Source organism: Anarhichas minor, unplaced genomic scaffold (assembly GCF_050575085.1).
Source record: "Anarhichas minor isolate MPS153535 unplaced genomic scaffold, ASM5057508v1 ptg000021l, whole genome shotgun sequence".
NCBI lineage: Eukaryota > Metazoa > Chordata > Actinopteri > Perciformes > Anarhichadidae > Anarhichas > Anarhichas minor.
In genome coordinates, this window is record NW_027466467.1 from 3,497,927 (window position 1) to 3,519,596 (window position 21,670).

General features: G+C 40.5%; 2 protein-coding genes across 2 annotated transcripts; one reads left to right on the forward strand and one right to left on the reverse strand.

Annotated features, from left to right (window-relative positions):
• The first annotated feature begins 2,988 nt into the window (after positions 1–2,988).
• Positions 2,989–6,309, forward strand: LOC142954692 (ADP-ribosylation factor 4-like). Its single transcript, XM_076095874.1, has 6 exons — positions 2,989–3,086; positions 4,166–4,246; positions 4,367–4,476; positions 4,627–4,698; positions 4,827–4,949; positions 5,532–6,309. Exons 1-6 carry the CDS (start codon positions 3,020–3,022, stop codon positions 5,628–5,630), a joined length of 552 nt encoding a protein of 183 aa, XP_075951989.1. The 5' UTR covers positions 2,989–3,019; the 3' UTR covers positions 5,631–6,309.
• Positions 6,310–7,931: 1,622 nt separating this feature from the next.
• appl1 (adaptor protein, phosphotyrosine interaction, PH domain and leucine zipper containing 1) lies at positions 7,932–21,296 on the reverse strand. The gene is made up of 22 exons (XM_076095911.1): positions 21,126–21,296; positions 19,798–19,896; positions 19,634–19,693; positions 18,743–18,814; positions 18,520–18,607; positions 18,311–18,352; positions 17,145–17,203; positions 15,954–16,100; positions 15,540–15,622; positions 15,135–15,296; positions 14,805–14,993; positions 14,650–14,692; positions 14,505–14,561; positions 13,536–13,627; positions 13,225–13,395; positions 12,505–12,557; positions 11,947–12,121; positions 11,622–11,658; positions 11,365–11,505; positions 11,218–11,268; positions 11,041–11,130; positions 7,932–10,091 (listed from the first exon to the last, which is right to left on the reverse strand). The coding sequence occupies exons 1-22, from the start codon at positions 21,177–21,179 to the stop codon at positions 9,939–9,941; spliced, it is 2,118 nt and encodes a 705-aa protein (XP_075952026.1). The 5' UTR covers positions 21,180–21,296; the 3' UTR covers positions 7,932–9,938.
• Between the last annotated feature and the right edge of the window lie 374 nt (positions 21,297–21,670).

Below are 21,670 nucleotides of genomic sequence, written 5' to 3' on the forward strand. Positions count from 1 at the left end.
GAAGAAGCTGAAGTATCATTTGTGTTGGTAGTTAACTTACAACAGAGTTAGTGGGGACTAGATCTTTAAAAAATACAGGAATGGAATGTAACTAAGTACTCAAGTGCTGTACTTAAGTTTAAATTCAAAGTATTTCTTGAATATTTTAATTGCATGGAACTACTTTATGCCACTGAATCCCAAATATTATACTTTGATTCTGATAAACTGAAGAGTCTTTCAAAACAAACAAACAACATAAAACGATCCGCCAGTAAACCAGAGAAGGTTTTGCAATAGACGGCTTCATGGAGTATTGCACAATCACTGTGGAGGAAACCAGCTCGTCCAGAATGACGGACCACGTGATGATGTCTCGCTCTGCTGTGATTTCCCTAAACCACAAACACACCACAGTCTGTGTGACAGGTGTCATGTCCTCTGTAGTTCCTCTCTGTGGGTTTGAGTATAAAGATCTCAATGTATAATAAAACACAAGGATTCCGTGTTTTCTTTAGTCCTTGTGGTGTTGAGAGGGCTTTGAAACAGCTTTTAGACTTTCATGATGCAAAATGAATTGTGCAGAAAATATAAAATGATAAAACTTGCAGACACTTTGTTGTGGAGGTTTGAGATGGTTTCGTTAATGACATCCCGTTTTCGGCGCTGTGTGTGTGTACTTCTCTTTTCACTGACAGACAGACACCACACACAATATACAAACCGCTGCTAACCAGAACTAAGGTTAACAGTATATTAACAACTCGCTGTGTCAATAAGTCTCAGGCTCTCGGTTCCTTAAAAAGCCTCATTTCACAGGTGGATCGAGCGTTTTGCATCGGCCGGGACAAAGTGTGTGATAATCTGATTAAACACACATTTGTTTAGGAATATGCACCATGTCGTCATGATAACAGTTTACTTATTAAAGCTAGAGTTTGCTGAAACTGGAATTTAAGATTCAACAAGTCTTCCAAAAGTAAACCACAAAACATGTAGTTTGTTGCTGTGATGCGCAACGCATCAGCAGGACGACATCATGTGTCAGCGGCCTTCATACAACAAAAAAAAGTTTTAAAAAAGTTATAAATTTGGCACAGCTACGGTCAAGAGTCTGTATCCAACTATTTATTAAGCAGTTACTGTTGGTTTGTTTTACAGTTGTACTAAAAAGAGATTTAAACTGTTGAGGTGATAATCAGATTTTGTGAGGTTGGACACAGCGAGGCTAGCTGTTCCCCTCTGTTTCCAGTCTTTGTGCTAAGCTAAGCTAACGAGCTGCTTCATCTTTACCGGACAAACAGGAGAGTGGTGTCAATCTTGTCATCTAGCTCTCTGCAAGAAAGCGTGTTCCCCAAAATGTCCAAACACTGTCTGTTTTTAAATACAGTTTTATTCCTCTGGTTTTTACTTCAGTATAAGAGTTGACTTGTTTGTTTTATTATTTTATGGTCCTTTGTCTAAAATAAGGTCTTTGTGTGTTTATTGTGTTGTTTTTAAATGTGCTTTATCAATTAATCTGGATCAGAAATGTCAAACATTTCATTTACAATGTGGTTATTCACAAAAATTACTCAGTTAGTTTTGGGGCAAGACCATCAGTGTGGTTAAAATAAACCATTGTTGACCTTCGTCTGGAAACAGGAAACAAACTGACAAGCCACCTGGATAATGACGTCACAGCACTTCCTCTTTTGCTCCCAGCACGAGAAGTTACGACAATAAAACAAATGCTGACAAGTCAAGTTTATCTATACAGCACATTTCATACGACAGGAGTAGAATCAAAGGCAAAAATCATCACACATGACAAAACATATGAGATAAGATACAATCATAAAAGTTATTACTAATATAATACAATTTAAAGGGAATACTAATATTAATAATAATGGTTCTCAGGAGGGAACTTGTTGACAAAGATGATCCTGCCCACTGAGACATGTGAACACAGACTGAGTCAGTTCTGCCAACAACAAGAAGAAGAAGAGTCAGAGCAACACTTCCTGCTGTGCTGCAGGAACCACAGTCTTGCTTTCAAAATAAAACTCAAACAATAGTTCAACACTGTTTCAGACCAAAACTAAATTCAGTATTTACTTCGAGGAAAACTGACTCTGACATAAAGGCAGCAACTCTTCTTTAGTTGTTTTTTTCTATAATTCTTATCAATGCTATTAAATTGCATCTATATCTGATCTTATCAACCTATTACTTTCTTTAATTTGTTAGTTTTTACCCAATTTGGGGATAATATGTTTCATTATTCATAGAGCAGTATAGAAAAAAAGGGGGGAACGTAAAAGTAATTGATTTAATTATAGTTTACTATGTAGTACAGTGATGCACTTGGAGTATTTTATATGATGCATAGCGTAAGTTGTGTAGTATTTGTAAACCATTTATTTAACTACATTCTTAATTATTACACTGACTAACTTTGTACAACACGGCACTTATTAAAGCATAAGTCTGGTGTTATTATATTCTGTCTGTTCCTACTGAAGACCTAAATCATTAAAAAAGAAAACATGCAGAAATAGATTAATTTCTTTTTTAAGTGCTCAGTATTTTCTTAAAACAGCTGGTCACTGTGGTTTTTAATAAACTTCAATCAAACAGGAAGAAATAGTGCATTTGTTGGGGACTATTTTCAGCTGCGGATGAATCCACATTTGTAGATGTAGAAATAAACTACAGTGTGTGTGTGTATGTGTGTATGTGTGTTAATAATGAAGGAACATGTCACCCAGTGAAACCAGTGTGGCTCACATCAGAGGAGATTCAACAAGCTTTATTTTGAAGGCGCGCCTGTGAGCGGAAGTAGTGGTTTCCCGATGTGTTTTCATAACAGCTGTGTTGCAGCCGCTGCCAGCGTGTACCGGGCTGACAGCAGCCGGGATGACACCGTGGATAACACGCACACACAACACACACGCACGCACACACACACACACACACCGCTGCTCTATAAAACAAGACACACACACGGACACAAACACCGACAGAGACACAACGAGCTGGTTGAAACTTTCTAACAATGGGCGTCATCATCTCACACATCTTCTCCAGGTTCATCTCCAAGACACCTGTCAGGATTTTAATGGGTGAGATTATTATTATTATTATTATAGTGGAGGTAGTTGTATCTTTTTCTTGCCCTTACAAAAAATAAATCAGAAATATGTTCTTATAATATTACAAAAACAGCCTGATGTCAAATTAATTGCCGTTTTGTCTGATCTTATTTATTTATATTAAAATGTTCAATTATTTTTATATAATTTTTATTATTCTTAATATTATTCTTAATTTTCGGCTTATTTTTTTATATTTATTGTTTCTTGTGTGCGTTGTTTTATTTTATTCCCTTATTATTCATATATTTATGAACTTTTCTCTTGTTATCAGCTCCCTTGTATTGCGTTGTGTCCTCGTTTGTGCCTGACGTGATATGTACAATTATTTAACAGCTTCAGTTACTTTACTTGTTTCTTTTTTTTTACACACCAGACATGATGAGTTTATAAAATATGGTGTTTTGTTCATGATTAGTCGATTACTCTAAACTATTCATTGCCATAAATCGCCTTTTTTTTCATGCAAACACCTTTAGTTTCATTACATTTTCCTGAATATATTTAAGACAACAAACATTTTCAATGCATCACCTTTACTAGAAACAGTATATTCAGAGTGTGGTATTAGTACTTTTAATGAAGTAAAGGATCTGAATACTTCCTCCACCATTATAATTGACATTACACTTAACATATTAAGACTTTCATGTACAAATTATATGAGTTTATAAAACACAACAAATAAGTAATAAAATAAAATATATATAATAAACTACCCAACGGTATATTTAAATTAAATTAGTTCCACCAAATAATACTTGTGCTCTTTGACTGAGGTGACTTACTTGTAATGTAGTATTTTTATACTGCATTTTTTACTTACAGTAAGTAAAGGGTCTGAATACTTCAGTACCTCCAAAACTGTTCTGAACGGATCTTTGTACACTTACTATTTTTTAGTTTTGACAGTTTGTCAGACAAAACAAAACATTAAGAAAGTTCTGTAAGCATTTTTCACTGTTTTCTGACATTTTGTCCGTTTGTGTGTGTGTGTGTGTGTGTGTGTGTGTGTGTGTGTGTGTGTGTGTGTGTGTGTGTTGCTGCAGTGGGTCTAGATGCAGCAGGTAAAACCACTCTGCTGTACAGACTGAAGCTGGCCGAGGTCGTCACCACCATCCCAACTATCGGTCAGTGTTTACATTAAAGCACACGCTTAATGAAAATATAAAATAACACAAAACAAAACCATAAAATAAAGTGTGTGTGTGTGTGTGTGTGTGTGTGTGTGTGTGTGTGTGTGCGCGCAGGTTTTAATGTGGAGACAGTGGAGTACAAGAACATCAGTTTCACAGTTTGGGATGTTGGTGGTCAGACAATCATCAGACCTCTGTGGAGACATTACTTCACTAATACACAGGTACTACTACTACTACCACTACTACTGCTACTACTAATACTACTACTACTACTACTACTGCTACAACTTCTACTATTATGACAGACTCACTAAAAGTATTTTAATGAAGCAGTTGTATTGATTCTGTCCGTCCGTCTGTTTCGTCTTCAGGGTCTGATATTTGTGGTCGACAGCAACGACCCCGAGAGGATTAAAGAAGCTGCTGACGAGCTTCACAGGATGGTGATTAGTTCACAGCCGTCTGATTAAAGCAGCAGTTGTAGTACCAACAGTACTGCGACTGTAGTACACAAGATGTCACTGATTGGTTAATGTCTGAACATATTTTTTGTATTTTTTTCGTGTCGCAGTTGGAGGAGGACGAGCTGAGGGGCGTGGCCTTACTGGTGTTTGCCAACAAACAGGATTTGCCCAGAGCCATGTCCGTCAGTGACATCACAGAGGCTCTGAGCCTATCAGGAGTCTCACAGCCGGTAGGTGTCCGTGGCATGTATACGTACCCAATCCCACAATGCAATGCTGTGGTGGAGCGTAACCCTATCAGGCGGCAAACTCCGGTTCTGTTGAGTGAAGCCGATGCGGAAGTGTCTTAAAACCGGCATTCTCTCTAGTGTCCACCAGGGGGCGACTCCTCTGGTCGCATAGAAGTCTATGAGAAAATGACTCTACTTCTCTCTTGATTTATTACCTCAGTAAACATTGTGAACATGAGTTCATGATCTCTAGTTTCAAGTCTTCTTCAATACAGCATGATGTTCAGACCATAAAGCAGGGTATGGGTGAAACAAAGTTGTGAATTATCAAACATATATCTTTGAAATGGTTAGTTTAACTATTAAAGATGATATGAGGTGATGTGGAAATGGTCAGGAACACTCATTTACGAACTCACCTGTTGTTAATTGGGTCGCGACGGTCCCCAGAAATAGGTTTTGCAAACACTAAACTAAGTCTAAACTGTTTTTTTAGACTGAACTACAGGACACAGTGAGTTATTATTCAATCATTGATTGTAAACTACTCTCATGTCTTTGTCCCTCTGTGTGTCCGTGCAGTGGTTCGTCCAGGCCTCCTGTGCCGTCAGCGGGACGGGTCTGGTCGAGGGTCTGGACTGGCTCTCAGACCAGATCCTGAAACGGAGGACTCTGATGTGAACGAGCTCCGGGCGTACCTTGTTTCCTGCTGAGTCAGGCGGTCTGGTGGACTGAGCCGAGCCGGTGAATCCAGGAGGACCATGAAGGATCCCTCTGAATTAAAAAGACAGCGTGTTCACTTCCTGTAGATCTGTAAAAACACTCACAATGTAGAGTTTGAGCCACACTCAGGTCAGAACAACATATAAAACACGGGGAATGTTGAGTATATAAAGGTATTTTCATACTTTCTATTTGAATTGTGTTGCCTCAGACTGCTGTTACACTGCAGTGAGCGGTGTGCAAAGCCTATAAAAGTATTATGTCCTGCTCACTTTATATTTTAACTTCACAAGACTGGAGTTAATGTATTTCTGTTGTTTTATATATTGATGGTGAAACCAGACGGTTGATAGAACAAACATCACGATAATGTATTGATTATATAAATTCTGTATACATATAGATTCATAAAACAACACTGCAGAAGTCAAAGCTTTAAAAGCGTCCTAACCTCTATTTTATTTTGTGTATCAGAAGTCTCTGGTGATGTTCAGAACTGTTGTTTAAGGTGGATTATCTTCATGCACTGATTTTGTTCATATTTTCATTGGTTTGATGATTATTTTTCCACAGATGTTGATATTCAGTTCATGTTTGCTGTCATTAGTGATTTTACACTTGAAATAAAGATATATTTAAATCAACTATATATTTTCAGCAGTTATTTTTGTAAAACTTTTTTTTGCTGATATTTTACTTGTTGCTTTCTGGGTAATCAGTTCAGATATTTCTGTCATATTTTGGGCTTTTCAATTTTCAGTCTTTATGAAAATCTATATATTTATTTATTTTCTGGGGTTATTTTGCTCATATATATTCTAAAATAAAGTTGCTTTGGTGGCCAGTTTGTGTGTTTATTTTAATTTAAATACAAACGGATCTGTACAAAAATAATTACTATAATTTAAATGATCATATTACCTCTGATTTACAAGATGCATCACACTCAGAAAGCATTCATATTTCTTTATGTTGCAGCTTTATGATAAAATGTTCTGAATACATTATTTTATAACACTCAATACTCCACAATAACAAAGTGGAAACAAGATTTTCATTTTTGCAGGATTAAGAAAAAACTCTTTGTTAAGACACTTTACATTGATCTCAAGTGTTTCTTGTTGATTAGAGACCACCTGTGGTCAATAATTCAACTGATTGGACATGATTAGCTGTGGTTATTATGTGACACACACACACACACACACACATCAGAGGAAGCTCAGAGAACAGGATCGTGTGGAGGCACAGATCTGAGGAAGGCTGCAGAAACATGTCTGCTGCATTGAAAGAGCTCAGTGGCCTCCACGATTCTGAAATGAGAGAGAAGTTTTGGAACAACAAGCCAAAACTGAGCAGTGTTCATGGGGGAGAAGGGCTTTCATAAGAGGGAGAAACCTCCAGAAGGACAAGCATCGATCACCCATCAGGACAGTGACAGACACATGAAAGCTGCTTGGAGTTTGTATAGAAGCACATAAAGAGTGAGAGAAAACAAGACTCTCTACGGGACCACGATCCTCAACACACAGCCAACACAGCGCATGATCGGCTTGTTGGGGACGACTGTGTGATCGTCCTCGAGGGAAAACCAGCAAGAACCGGGACGTGAGACTCATCCAACATCTCTGGAGAGACGTGAAGAACCTGACGGAGATCTGCAGAGAAGACCGGCGGGATATCCAAAGGTTTATCTGTGGACACACAGCAGCTGCAGTTTAGGGTTAGGGAAGGAAACGAGGAGGGGAGAAGTTGTGATCTAGATTGTCAAGAAAATCCCCAAATCCAGATGTGCAAAGCTTCCTGCAGAAGACTCAATACCTGCGTCAGTGTGATATTTCAGTTTCTTCTCTTTAGTACATTTGCCAAAGATTAAAATAAAAACCTGTTTTCACTTTGTCATTGAGTATCTAATGTAGATCTATACGTGGGGAACATTCATTTAAATGACTTTAGCATCCAGCTGCTGCATTACAAAATGTTAAGTGCTCTGGATACATTCTGAATGAACTGCACATCTGTTGCTGCTTTTTGAGAAATGGAAACAATGTCAACGAATTTAGAATTAACTCGTACATCTTCATGTTGGGTCAGCTGTGTGTTGAGTGTGAACTTATTTAGCTAAGAGTGATGGATAACTGGTTGAAATATCTGTATTTTCATATTTTTTTAATATATATATATATCTCATTGTATTTAGGACAAGATGCTAACCACCAACAGGTTCGCTTGATCTAAAAACAGACGGACTCAGGCGGGTGGAGTTAGTGCTTTTTATTTATCACTGAAAAGCCTTTTTTTTTTTATTATCATTTATGACACAAACAATTATCACTGAATCATATTTACAGTTCAACATCGTTCCCGTTTATTCCTGCGTCAGTAAAGTGCAGCTTCTTCAACACGAGGTCTTCACCTGTTTACAGCGAGAACACATCCTCCCAAAATAAACGTCATCAGTAAACGTTGATTTAGGCTTTTCAGAAACATCCTCTTCATCGTCCACCACAGGAGGCTGTGACCTCTGACCCCTGATACAAGATTAATGAATAAAATCTGTGAACAGAAAGCGATCCCAAACAAATGACACAGAAACTTTTTCTTTTGTAAAAGCACAGATAAATATTCAGGAGAAACACGCCGACTCAGCTGATTATTTGGTTAAGTGTTAAAAATGTTAATTTTCTTCAACCAGCGAATCAGAAAAGACAAACGTTTGAGCCCCAAACTTCTTTTTTCAGTTTTTAACTGTCGACAAATAAGGCCGAAGTGAGATCATTTGATCAGATTTGTGCTTTTGTTGTTTATCTCAACAATATGATATAATACAAGATTATTATTATTAATGAGCAATACTTTCATGCGTCTATTCATTTTGTCGGAGGCAGAACTTGCAGATATGTGGAAAGAAAACTAATCTTAATATGAAAAACTTTTCAATATCAGATTTTTTCAATTCTGCGGTTTCACAACATCCAGGTTTCCTGTGGCGGCCATGTTGGCTCCGTCCTGACACGCGCGCACACACACTGCATACAAACTGCATGGGACGCTGGACAAAACGAATTTCCGACAATTCCCCCAACAAACACAGAAAAGGTGAATTCTGAGACATAAAGTTATGATTTGCTTTGGAGGATTTGATCCACTATGATATGCTGAATGCTGCTGGATATTTCAGTGGTTCATATATTTGTTTTTAAAAGAACCGATAATTTTGTCTTCAATAAACAACTGTAACAACAAACAGTAAGTGTGTTAATCAATTGTAAATCTTTGAGTGTTTTAACTTTAAGATATTTAGTTTGACACGAGCACGCTTTGTGGATCTGAACATTTTCCATGTTTCATTTTGTTTTACATGGAATATAAATCATTTTTAACCTGCAAATCCACCAGATATGATATGTGTGTAATTGACCCGCTGCCTTCAGTTCTTCTTAATAAACTATTGATGAACTATGAAAATCAGCTGTCAGAGACTCAGAGTGTTGATCCCTGATGAACGGAGATTTCATGCTTCATCACTCTGATGTGGTCATGATGATGATTAACTTACTGAAACAGTCAAAAGTTCCCACAGATTCTCACTTAAGGAGCTGGAACCACGACTGATCGATCATTTAAAATAGCTGCAGATATATTTTCTGTTCAGATTGATCGACGTCTCGTTTAAAGATTTTACAAGAACGAGTGAAAACCAGTGACTGTCTGGAGGGAAAGATGCTTTTTAAAGGAATGCAACACTGCAGGATGCTTCTTTTTTTAAATGGTCAGGAAGAACAGGAAGTACTCTTCAAAATAAGACTCGCCTATTCGGCCTTCGTCTTTTTGTTCTGTAATCTCGGGGAAACCTTCACCTCCGAACTGTCTCACTCTGACGTTTGTCTCCGCCTGATCCTCGCTCATTAGTCTGCACATGTTGCTCTTTAACTCCTCCGTCATTGCTTAAACTCTTTCTATACATTAAACAAACAGTAACTTGCAGGTTAAATCTATACGTGCGTCCTTTTCTGGAGAGCCGGTATAAAAAGCGTTTCTTTTTTTTTTTTACACACAGAATAAAAACAAAAGTCTGACGAGACATTTCCACTCATACTGCTCTCCTCTTCTTCCTCTTCTTCCTCCTCCTCCTCTTATAGTGAGGGTGCGTTTAGTTTATCCTCCAGCTAGAGAGGGAGCGCATGTTTTTCAGTCGCAGGCAGCCCGGGCGGGCGTTTGTTGTTCTCCATTCTCTGACTCCTGAGCTGGTAAAACATGGCTTCGTCAGGCTTCAGACTCGCCCTTCTTCTTGCCCTCTTCCCCGGCATCGCTGTCCTCCGATTGGCTGTTGCTGAGCACCAGGAATTGTCCGTCGGCGGCGGGTTGGTTGGGGGGGCGACTCGAGGCGGCGATCAAGCGGCTCTGCTCCTCCAGATCCTGGAGAAAAACGACCAAGTTAAATATGTTGAAATATCTAATATTACTTGATTATAATTATTAAATCATGATGTGTTCATCACTTTAATGTTGCAGCTGGTGGAGCTAATTTTAATTACTTTATATACTGCCGGGTAGTTTAATCTATAATTTAATGATTTATATCTCAATATGCAAAGTAACTAAAGTTATCAAATGTATTTAGATTATAATTAAAACTGATAAACTAAACTGAAGAAATCTTTGGGTTTCGGACATTTGAAGACGCAAATTGTGTTATTTTTCAAATTAATAATTGTTAGTTGGAACTCTTGATTGTTTCAGGTAAAGATTATGAGGATTCATCAGCAAAATCTGCTTCTACGATAAAACCTAAATATATCTAAAGCACACTGGGCTGGGGTTAAAGGTCACCTAATGTATTAGCTAAGAGTAAAAAGAAACTACAGCTGCACCCTCCAACTATTTGACTTGCAGTACTTCCTGTCGCTGCCCTTATAAAGTACGACCTGTTGAAAGCAGAATGCAAACAAGTCACAACATTGCTCCTTGAGCTTTGACCCTTTTGCTGATTTACCCGTCGGCTTCTGTCAATAAACTCGTCGGACTGCTCTCTCTCTATGTTGTGGGTCAGAACAGCCAGAAGCATGCTGGTTTGCATGCAGCAAAATGGACGGGATGTAGTCGGACATCCTGGTATTTTTTGGTACACTACGACCGTAATGTCTTTTCCTAACCACTTGACCATAAACTCATGTTTACTGAGGGAATAAATTCAAGTGAGAAGTCGTCATTTTCTCATAGACTTCTATACAATCTGAAGTCTGTCAGGAGTCGCCCTCTGCTGGTCAGTAGAGAGAATGCAAGTTTTAAGATTCTTCCTCATCGGCTTCACTGGCGCCTGGTTTCAGTACAGGGGACGAGTGAGGAGTTAAATGTTAAAGATCACCTTCTCTATCTGCTTCTGTTTGCTGAGCTCCTCCTGCTGTTTCTCTTTAGCCTTGTCGTGCTCCTTCCTCTTCTCCACGGCCTTCCGGTCCTACACAACAACGAGACAACCAGAATAAATTCACCCGAAGACACCGGCTCTAAAACACTGTGAGTTAAAGTTATCAATCCGTCTCACCATCTCGGAGTGGAAGGCTATCTGCTTGGCCAGGCCGACGCTGTCGCAGATCTGAAACACGTGAAGAAGACACATGGGGGGTGGTCAGACAGACAGACAGACAGTTTGTGGACAGTGAGACTAACGGAGAGACAGACACCGAACAACCTTCTCTCCGTCGTTGTTGGATTCGAAGATGTAGCCGACGGCTCGGCTGTCAGCCGGCCCGTCCGCCGACTGCAGGACGAACCCAAACAGCCTCTTGTTGTCCTGATGGGACGAACACTGAACCACGCTGGTGAGAGGGAACTACAGGAGGAGAGAGGAGAGGAGGACACGAGGGAAGGAAAGAGGGAACGCATCAATAGAAACGTGACGGAGACTAAAGCTTCCTGAGCAGAAGACGTGAGCAGAGATCATCTCACCCTGAGTCGAGTGACTTGTGTCTGAGGATCAATGAGTCTGAAACGAAAACAAACATGGAAATCAAAGACCTTTTATTGAACAGAGACTTTACAAAAATGTGTTAATTAATAACTTCTTCATAATGTTATAGTGAATTCTGTCCTACTTGATCTCCATGATAAACCAGCCTTTTTGCAGAAAAAGATTTCCCAGTATGCAGACGCCATGTTTACGTTTTAATTTCACATTTAAAGTCATTTTTTCATCTACATAGTACGACGGTGTATTTGGGTTATTTAAGGTTCCTCTTGTGACTTTTGTCTCTCAATGATACGTGAATCTTACTTGAGGCAGTCGCAGGTGACCAGCAGGTGCGACTCTGTCATCCTGAAGATGTTGTGGATGGCTCTGGCTGCCAGGATCTGCCTCATGGTCTCAGGGATGACTTCCGCTGACTCGGCGGTCCTCACCTCCATGGAGCCCAGGAAGCGAACGATGAAGAGCTGGTGGAGGATCGAGTCTGGGCGATAAAAATGTATACCGAAGTCTGAAGCGGTCTAATGAAACCAAAACACTTCTGATAGATCATACTTCTCATGTTTGTAATGCTTGTCCAGGTATGTTTTTAGGTGAGACATTGTCTGTTCTGCCCCCTGTGGCCGATGAGGGGAATAACACCCACTATTACCGACAACTGTATTTAAAGTGGATGTTTTCACCTCCCGTCCACAAGGGGGCAGCAGTGAGCCAACTAAGGTTCATCGCATGAGAGTAGGCAATCACACTTACTCTGACAGTCATTAATAAAAGTGATAACATTGAAACTGACTGCAAGAGAAATCATGGAAATTGGTTTTCAAATTTAATATAAATAAATATAAGAGCCAGACGGACGGACGGTACCTTCACTGTCTTCTGACGTGCCGTCTCCTGACTCTCCAAATGGATTACTCCTTCTGTGGACGGACACACACACACACACACACACACATACACACACAGTATTGAACACCAACCAACAGCTGCTACATTACTAGACAGAACACAAGCTTTCTACCCCAAATACAAACTCTCACTCACACAAATAGTGATACTTTGATCAGGTCAGTACATTTCTGGAAATTTTCCAAAGGAAAACTTCTTTTTAAATATTTCAATATAAAAATCATACAAGTCTTATTTTGAAGTGGGTCAAATATATATCAAATATACAGATATGTTGTTGTTGTTCAATACACTATTAAATTAGGTAACTATAGTTTTTTTTATTATGCTTTTGTTTATTTATACTTTTACTTGAGGCTTTTATTGTGAAAGGTAAGAACAGAGGGATTGGATCTGGTCTACGCTGCCTTTGTCAATGTTAAGTGGAGTAATAAAGTTTGCCGTCAAAGTATTCATGACAAAAACAGCTCGAAAAAATATATTGACAGTGCAAATTAATGGCATAAAAAAATATATATATATGCTTTAAGAGATGTAAGACAGAACATTTAAATATCATTTTTAAGTAATTGTGTGAACTGACGCTTATGTCGAAAATAAGAGACATGAGGTAGCTTTAGCATCCATGTCTCACACACACACACACACACCTACACACACACACACACACACACCTACCTGCCGGACTGTGCTGCCGTCTTGCTCTGTCCTGAGTTCTCCTCGCTGACGGGGGATATGATGTCAAACTGGATGGGCGTGTCCGGGGCAATCAGGGCATCCAATGAGAGCACAGAGAGGGCGGGCGACGGCTCGGACCCGACAGAGCTGATGCTGCTCGCTCGCCCTTTACTGGGGGAGAGAGAGAGAGAGAGAGAGAGAGAGAGAGAGAGAGAGAGTCGGTCTTCATTACAGCTGATTGGTTACGAGGTTGTTGATCACACTTTGTTTTGACACTGGTGGTCTTCTAACACACACACACACACACACACCTGCTGGGCCTCATGCTCTCGTGTCTCTGCTGGAAGGACGGCGATGGCGTCACGGCCTCGAGAGCTGATTGGTTCACTCTGGCTGCCAGCTCCTGCCAATGGGATGACAGCACTGTCAGCGTCAACCAATAGGGAACGACTTTGAGTGCACGAAATTCAAATAGCTTTTCAGCAAAGTTATTTTTAGTGTACTATTTTATTTGATCTCCTCTCATTTCCTGTCAGCTCCCTGCTAACACATTTTGTCTTTTAACTTCCTGTCTACACTCTAGAAGGTTTAACAATTGTCTGAAAGCATATTGCATGTTTTATAATAGCCATTTGAAGTCATACTTTTCAATAACCTAATCCTATTTTAAACACCGATGACATATATGTGGCACTTCGCACTGTTCTCTAATCTGGATGTGATCAGTTTGAGTGGAAGCACTTCTTGTCTTTGATGAGCTGCATTATCTTTATCGTACATATTGCTCTGGTCAGTGGTTGTACGACGGTCTACACACAAACGTATTTACATTTTCTGGCAAATTAAAATACTGCCAGTACACACTGGTTTTACGAGATGTCGTCTTTGTCCAACTTTCCACCTAAAACAATAACAAGAACGTTTAACCGACTCGTGTTTCTGGTGCCGATGAGCCACTAATCACAGAGGAAGATGAGAGACTTTGTATTCTCTCAGATCACTTCTCCTGCTCAGTGATCAGCTGGTCCTCTGACTTTAGTTCATTTTCATTTATAGTGACTTGTGGATGTGCGATGTCTGTGGTAGTGCCAGCTCATAAGACTTTATATATGCGGACGTGTATTTTGCTCCGAGTGGTCGACTTACGTTCTTTAATCAATCGACAAATCAGAAGTGTGAAACCAGGCTGGACTACATCTAAAGATGGCTGCCAAACGACCAGTGACCAAGTAAATAAAAACACATAAAATGGAAGTTAATGAGGGAAATGGGACACAGACCTCTGCGTTCTCACTCAGGTAGATCCTTTTGGAGATGTTGTTGATGGTGGAGATCCACTGGAGGAGGAAAGCAGCAGAGGAGACGGCGTGAAGACTCAGACAAAAACAGAGCAGGTCACGTGACAGAAGACAGAAGTAATTTTACCTCCTCGCAGTCCTTCCTGCCCTCCGACTGCAGCCACACCAACCTGACGAAAAACACACAAAAGTGGCATTCATACTCCTCCATCTTGAAAACTTAAGAATGGAGAGAAAACATCTCGAAGGACAAATGTTAAGGAAAAGCGGGAGTCCTCTCACTTCTTGCCATCGAAGGAAGTGACCTGGAAGCAGAAGCGCCGGTCGTCGCAGTCGACCGCCATGACGGAACTGTTGTCGAGGTCGGTGACCAGACCGCCCGCCACCTCGCCGCGGCCCTGCTGCATCAGATTACCGCCCTGCGTGAAGAAGTACTGACGCTCCCAGGACGAAGACACCAGCCCCGTCTTACTGAGGGACAGAAGAAGAGTTACGTTAAGTCCAAGTTTTCACCAAGATTGTTTTAATGTCTATTTAGCCAAAAGAAAAGATGAATTTCAAAGATCAGATAATATTTGTGTGTGTGTGTGTGTGTGTGTGTGTGTGTCCTACTTGCGGATGTACAGGTAGCCCTGTTTCCTGGTCAGGTTACGACAGACGGGCGAGTGGGCGGGGTCAGGGTCACACGGTGCGTACAGTTGGTCACATGATGTCTCCATCTCCTGGATGGTCTCCTGCATCTGCCCGACCTCCTTCTCCATCTCCCGACGCACGCTACACACACACACACACACACACACACACACACACACACACACACACACACACTCTGTCGTCATATGTTCGCCTTCACTTTTCTGTCATGTTTCCGTCCATTTTGCAATATTCCTCAAACTTAAACTGAGTTCAAGGAAATAAAACAAAGCATTTGAGACCTTGACTGTAGAACACACACAAAAGCAAAAACAAATGAGAGGAGGTGATGGGGGAGAAGGGGGGGGGGGGGGGGGGTCTTACTTCTGGACACTGGTTCCTATGGTTCCCAGGAAGTCCTCCCACTGCTGGGTGAGATTTTCTGAACCCAGTTTAAAGAAACTGATCTGCAGAGAACAAACACAGATGAAGACGCATCAGCAGGTTTGGTGACAGCTCTGTCTGCTCCTCTTCCCAGCAGTCTCGTGTTTCTCTCTTTATTTAGCGTCACATACATGTTACATGTTATTAACAGCTCTACGGTGAAATGAACTGGGACTAGTTGACTCAAGGACAAACCCAAAAGTTTCTCCTGATGAATTACACCGTCTCTTAAAGAGGAACTTCAATATCTTTCAACCCGGAGCCAATTTTTTCATGTTTTTGTATCTAAGTAATAAACATTTTTTTTAATGTGTGTGTGTGTGTGTGTGTGTGTGTGTGTGTGTACGTACGTACCTGGGCCTGCATGTAGCCCAGCAGCGGCTCCAGCAGAGCCGTCTTCTTCTTGTACTGTAGCGTGTTCAGCGAGCAGAAGTAGTGCATCATGGTCTGGTGGTGTTTCTTGCGGGAAGTGTAAACGTCCTCCACGGCCTCCGCCCGCAACTGCAGCACACAAGACTCTCTTCTTATTACAGTATAGTAATATATATATATATATATATATATATATATATATATATATATATATATATATATATATATAGTACACTTTAAGTCGAGATAGTCGTATTGTAAAACGTTCATATTGGCACATAACTTAAGTTAATGGGCTAAAACTGGATGGATGACTGACTGACTGGATGATCCAGAAGTTATTTGGTTATTTCACGAGTCCATATGTTTCTAATCATTTCTGCAGACGTTGCCCAACACTAGTGCAACCTAAAGAGTCCTTTTGTCCTAATGGCTCAACACTATCTTTTAAAAAGTGGTTGCCAGGCAGACAACCAGCCATCAGCTTTTGTTTGCCGAAACTGAAAATATGGTTCCCATTTTTAGTTTACTTATAATTTAAGTAATTAAGATACTACACAGTTATGTGTCAGCTTAACAATGAGCATTTAATATAAAAGCTTTATTACAGTAACCAAACGAAACCCACCAACAGTCAAAACACTTAATTTGCTTCACCGCTGTCTCTGAAACAGGTGCCTGAGTGCTCGTGAGCAAACACACTGGTTCCTGTTATAACCGTAACAGCAATATTTAAATTATAAATATCACTTATGCAACAAATAGTAAAAATGTATTTATTTGTGGGTGCCACTTTTGCATTTTGCAGTCCCTATTATTTTATGTTAATAAGTGGTTGCAACCAAAGGACAAGAATTGGTTGAAAATTTCTAAAAATGGTTGCCAACCCTTCACCGCCGAGCCCCGATACAGGCAATTTGAATGAATGTTTTACTTCAGTTAAATGGAGCAGTTTTTATCATTATTATTTCTTTCTTTTCTTTTCCTCGAAAAAAAGAAAATCAATAACTTCTTATAAACTCAACAGAACTAAAATAAAACCTCTCATCCAAGTTTTCAGCGCTTTATCTGTACTTTTAGGAAACTTCCCTGGAAATCTTTAAGAAGTTACAGACTCGTGGAAATGAAGAATAATCTAGAAGCTTAATATGTTTTAGTGTCGAGGCTTCTTACCTTGTCGTTGTCCCTCCTCTTGGACAGGCGGCTGTATCTGTTAATGGCTACATCGTGATCTACAGACACAAACATTTCAGTCATGAAACATATCTTTGTCTTTTCTTTTCTTTTTCAACACTAACATGTTTGAATGAAACATGAAGCATTAACTCACACTAAGACAAAAAATACTGTAAAATCTTCCTTTAAGCACAGCTAAATGTGCAGGCGATCCAGAGTCAAGCCGACAGAGACCTTCACATTTTCTTCTTTTAGTTCACGAGTTACTTCACACTGAGCTGCGTCCGGGTGACTTTGACCAAGACTCTGTCAGAGACGGCGGCTGTAAATTCTCGTCTTATCTTCAGTCTAATTAGGACAGACTGACCTCCACACACACAGATAAATAAATATATATTCTCAAGAAGAACGTTAATTGATTCATCGCCACCTGTCATGTAGATGTCCAATCAGAATCAGCGTCGATGGTAAACAAAGTCAATTAAGTCAAAGCAATAAATTCCAAAGTGCTTTCTGTACTGATTGAGAGTTTTCCCGTTTGTGCTGCCTGTCGGACGGAACAACAGATTTTGCAGCTGCAAACTCAGATTTCAGTATCAACGCACACTGAGGAATTTATTTTGACTACATTTAACAAGTCAACACTGATAGGACATCCACAAATGTCCTCTTTAAGTACATTTTTATAGAAAACTGGCAAACATTTGTATATTTAAGCTTCTCTCGTGTGAAAAATGTTCTGCTTATCATAAACTGTTGACACAAAATAAGCAATTGACCGATCCTTAGTCTCCGACCGTACTTATCCAGAAATATTAACTCTTAATTTTATCGAGACATTTGAAGTAAACAGGTTCAACAGGAACAGGCAGGTTTGTTGGTCGAGAAAATCTTAGCCAGATTTTAAGATACTTTACTTTACATGCAGCTTCAAGCTCGACTGTAGCTGTGATACTATCAGTGTTTGTAGCTGAGATGGATTTTCAGTGATCCAATAATTTAATTAAAAAACTAAATTCTATGAGCAGACGAGTGGGTGGGGCTTATGATTGGTTAGTTGGAAGATGACTCTTTGAAGCTGTGGAAAACTTTTATCCTTTGAAATATTAACAAAAAATGTATACAGAACATTAACTGCAGCCCGAAGTAGTGTTAAAACTTACCATCACTGGATATTTGGAAGACTTCTTTCAGAGTGAGGATCTCTGTGAGAGAAGAACAGAACTGTAAGTTACAGTACAAAATCTGTCTGGGTCCGTTTTCCTGGTTTAGACCCCTTTGTACCAATTAAGGGAAATCTTAGACTTAAGACAACAGTGTGTCTCCAATTATGTGGGCCGGATTATTGGTGTAGCGCATGTGTGTTTCCTACCCTTCAGGTCTCTCTCTTTAAACTGAGTGATGGGAAACATCATGGCATCTGCAAGCTGGGTGGACAAGACGGCATGACAGGAACTCAACTACAAAAAAGAGGAAGAGGAAGTTGTCATATCGTATTATGTCATATCCTGTCAGGTAAACTCTGCCTGTTGTGGCACATCCAAGAAGAATAAAACAGCAGCAGACGGAGCTCTGGTGTGTTTTCATTCTCTCACCTCATCAATGACTTCTGCAAACTGCTGCAGGGTGGAGCTCATCACCTCGTCATCGCCCCCTAGAGGAAAACGCTGCGAATGACAACAACAACAACAACGTGGAGGAATGGATTAGATTGATTCTTGTGAGAAGAACAAATGTGTCTCTGCAGCAGCAAACAGACATGAAACGCACAGTAGAGGAATCTGTGAATTCATCGTCACAGAACAAATGTTGGTTAAATGTTGACCCGAGGTTGTCTCCAGAGAAAAGGTCATCATAAGACTAGTGGCTAGTGATATAAGGCTGGTGGCTAGCGTCGTAAAGCTGGTGGCTAGCGTCGTAAAGCTGGTGGCTAGCGTCGTAAAGCTGGTGGCTAGCGTCGTAAAGCTGGTGGCTAGCGTCGTAAAGCTGGTGGCTAGCGTCGTAAAGAAGGTGGCTAGCGTCGTAAAGCTGGTGGCTAGCGTCGTAAAGCTGGTGGCTAGCGTCGTAAAGCTGGTGGCTAGCGTCGTAAAGCTGGTGGCTAGCGTCGTAAAGCTGGTGGCTAGCGTCGTAAAGCTGGTGGCTAGCGTCGTAAAGAAGGTGGCTAGTGTCGTAAAGCTGGTGGCTAGCGTCGTAAAGAAGGTGGCTAGCGTCGTAAAGAAGGTGGCTAGCGTCGTAAAGCTGGTGGCTAGCGTCGTAAAGAAGGTGGCTAGTCCAGCTAGTCCAGTGGCTATTGTTAGTGTTTATTGTTATGTGGCCTGTGGCTATTGTTATAAAGCAGATGAATAGCATTTAAAGGTTGGTGGCTAGCATTTTTCAGTGGGTAGTATAAAAAGGCTAATGTCTAGTGTTGTAGCATTGCAAGGCTAGTTGTGTAGAGCTGGTATCTGGTTTCATGAAGTCGGTGGCTGGTTGACGACTTGGCCTACCTGTTTGTCGTACTCTTTCAGCAGTCTGGAGGTCAGGTGTGTCGCAGCACTGAGCTCATTCTGAAAGACAAAACAGGTCAGACGCAGTTACCAATCAGGTTGTATGTTCCGTCTACACCTGCAAAGCCAGTGGCACTACACCTGTGAATCAAGTCTGTGTTTACCTGTGCATCATAAATCCTCTGCATGGCCTGATAGAGCTGTGTACAGTAGTTGGACATCGCTGCAGTGTCCTCCTCAAACACTCCCAGCAGAGAGCGTGTCTACGTGCAAAAACACAACAAGAACACTGGTGAAAGTGTTGTTAATCATTTGACCGATCTATAAAACCGCAGCACACAAAATGATCCCTTGTGTACCTGGCAAAAACCCAAACCCACACCTATCTATGTAAATCCACACCTGTTACATGTCAACACAGTGCAGTACTGTTCCTCAAGGTGTGTCTCAACTGCACCTTTCACAAATAATATTTGGTTGAATGCACTCCACATTGGTACATAAAGGCAATCTTATTTTATTTCCATTTTCTTACGATTAAGAACGTACAAATATAATCATTTGGTTAATTCTACACACATCAATGGGAGAAATGGTGAATAAGCAAGGGTCATGTTAGGAAAAACAAGAGTGCAAATTCCCATTGCTTGTCAAATGCTTTTGATTTCATATTAATACATCATAATGTATTCATTTTCTTATATTTTGTACTATTAATCTGAATCTGCAAAGTAACTAAAGGTATCAAACAAAAGGTAAATATTTGCCTCTGAAATGTAGAAGAAGCATAAAGAACAGAAAATGGAGATACTCTATACTCAGGTACAGTACTTGAGTAAATGTAGTCTGATACACCTCACCACTGGATATCCAGAATATCCAGGTGAAGCCAGGTAACCCAAACAGAGACAGACTAAAAGTGGAACTTGTTTCATGATTCGGACCCCTGATTTTCTCTGGTGAAACTGTTTACAGGTGCACTGAACTATAAAACATCCAAACTCAGGTGTATCACACTCTGGCCACACCCCCAATCGGTGATTGTACAGCAGGTTTTTTTTTTTGCTGCAGCTTTCTTCCCTGTGTGTGAATGACACATCTTAACAATTGACATGACATGACAAAAGATGGCCCAAAAGATTACCAAGCTATCAATGGAAGGAGAGGAAGCAGCAGCTAGCCAAGAGGCTAAGGAAGTAGCCGGCTAACCTATCCATTAAACGGGTTCATTTCTGACATTCTGGCTCCCGTATCTTGAGTCGAGACTGATCGATATAGCAGTCACACGGTCTGATGCCGATGCACAGCTGACGTGTCCTGTCTGACAGCTTTGATTAGCTGGGCCGTTAGCGGTTAGCTTGCTGCTTGAACTTGTCATCTCCCCGCTGGTTGTTGGCAAACAACTGTGAGTCTACAAAGACGGTTAGCTCAGCCGTACAAGTGGCTAACGTTAGCATACTAGCTGAAGCCTCCAGGGAAAGAGGACTGTTACCTGAGGGCTGTCCTCCAGCGTCTCCTCTATTGGCAGCTTCTCTATCCCGGGCATGGCTGCGGTTGGTAAATCGGTGTGAATAGACGGACAAAAAAACGTAACACCAAAATCAACAACTCCCACTCAAGATTTCTTGGCTAAACGAATTCACAACACCCCAGAAACAGCTCCTCCCCGTTCAGCGGGTCCCGCCCTCCAAATGGATTGTGATGGGATAGAAAACAAATCTACGATTTCGATTGGCTCCTTGTTTAAAGGGGAAACTCCGCCATTTTGGCTCTGACCAGGATCGCCCTTTCATATACTCGTGTACAACTTCGAGCCATAATGGCGGCTGAGCTGCTTAGTTTGCGTGAGAATCTGTTATTTATTGATCCATTTGAAATTATACCCGTCCAAAGTGACTCATTTTTGATATTCATTATTCAAATATTTCATATTTTCTACAGCCATTAACCCCACTGTCCTTGAGTTTTATATAAATATTTAACTAACAAATATATTTGATATTGATTAAATAGAATGAATAAGATATTTGGAAAACA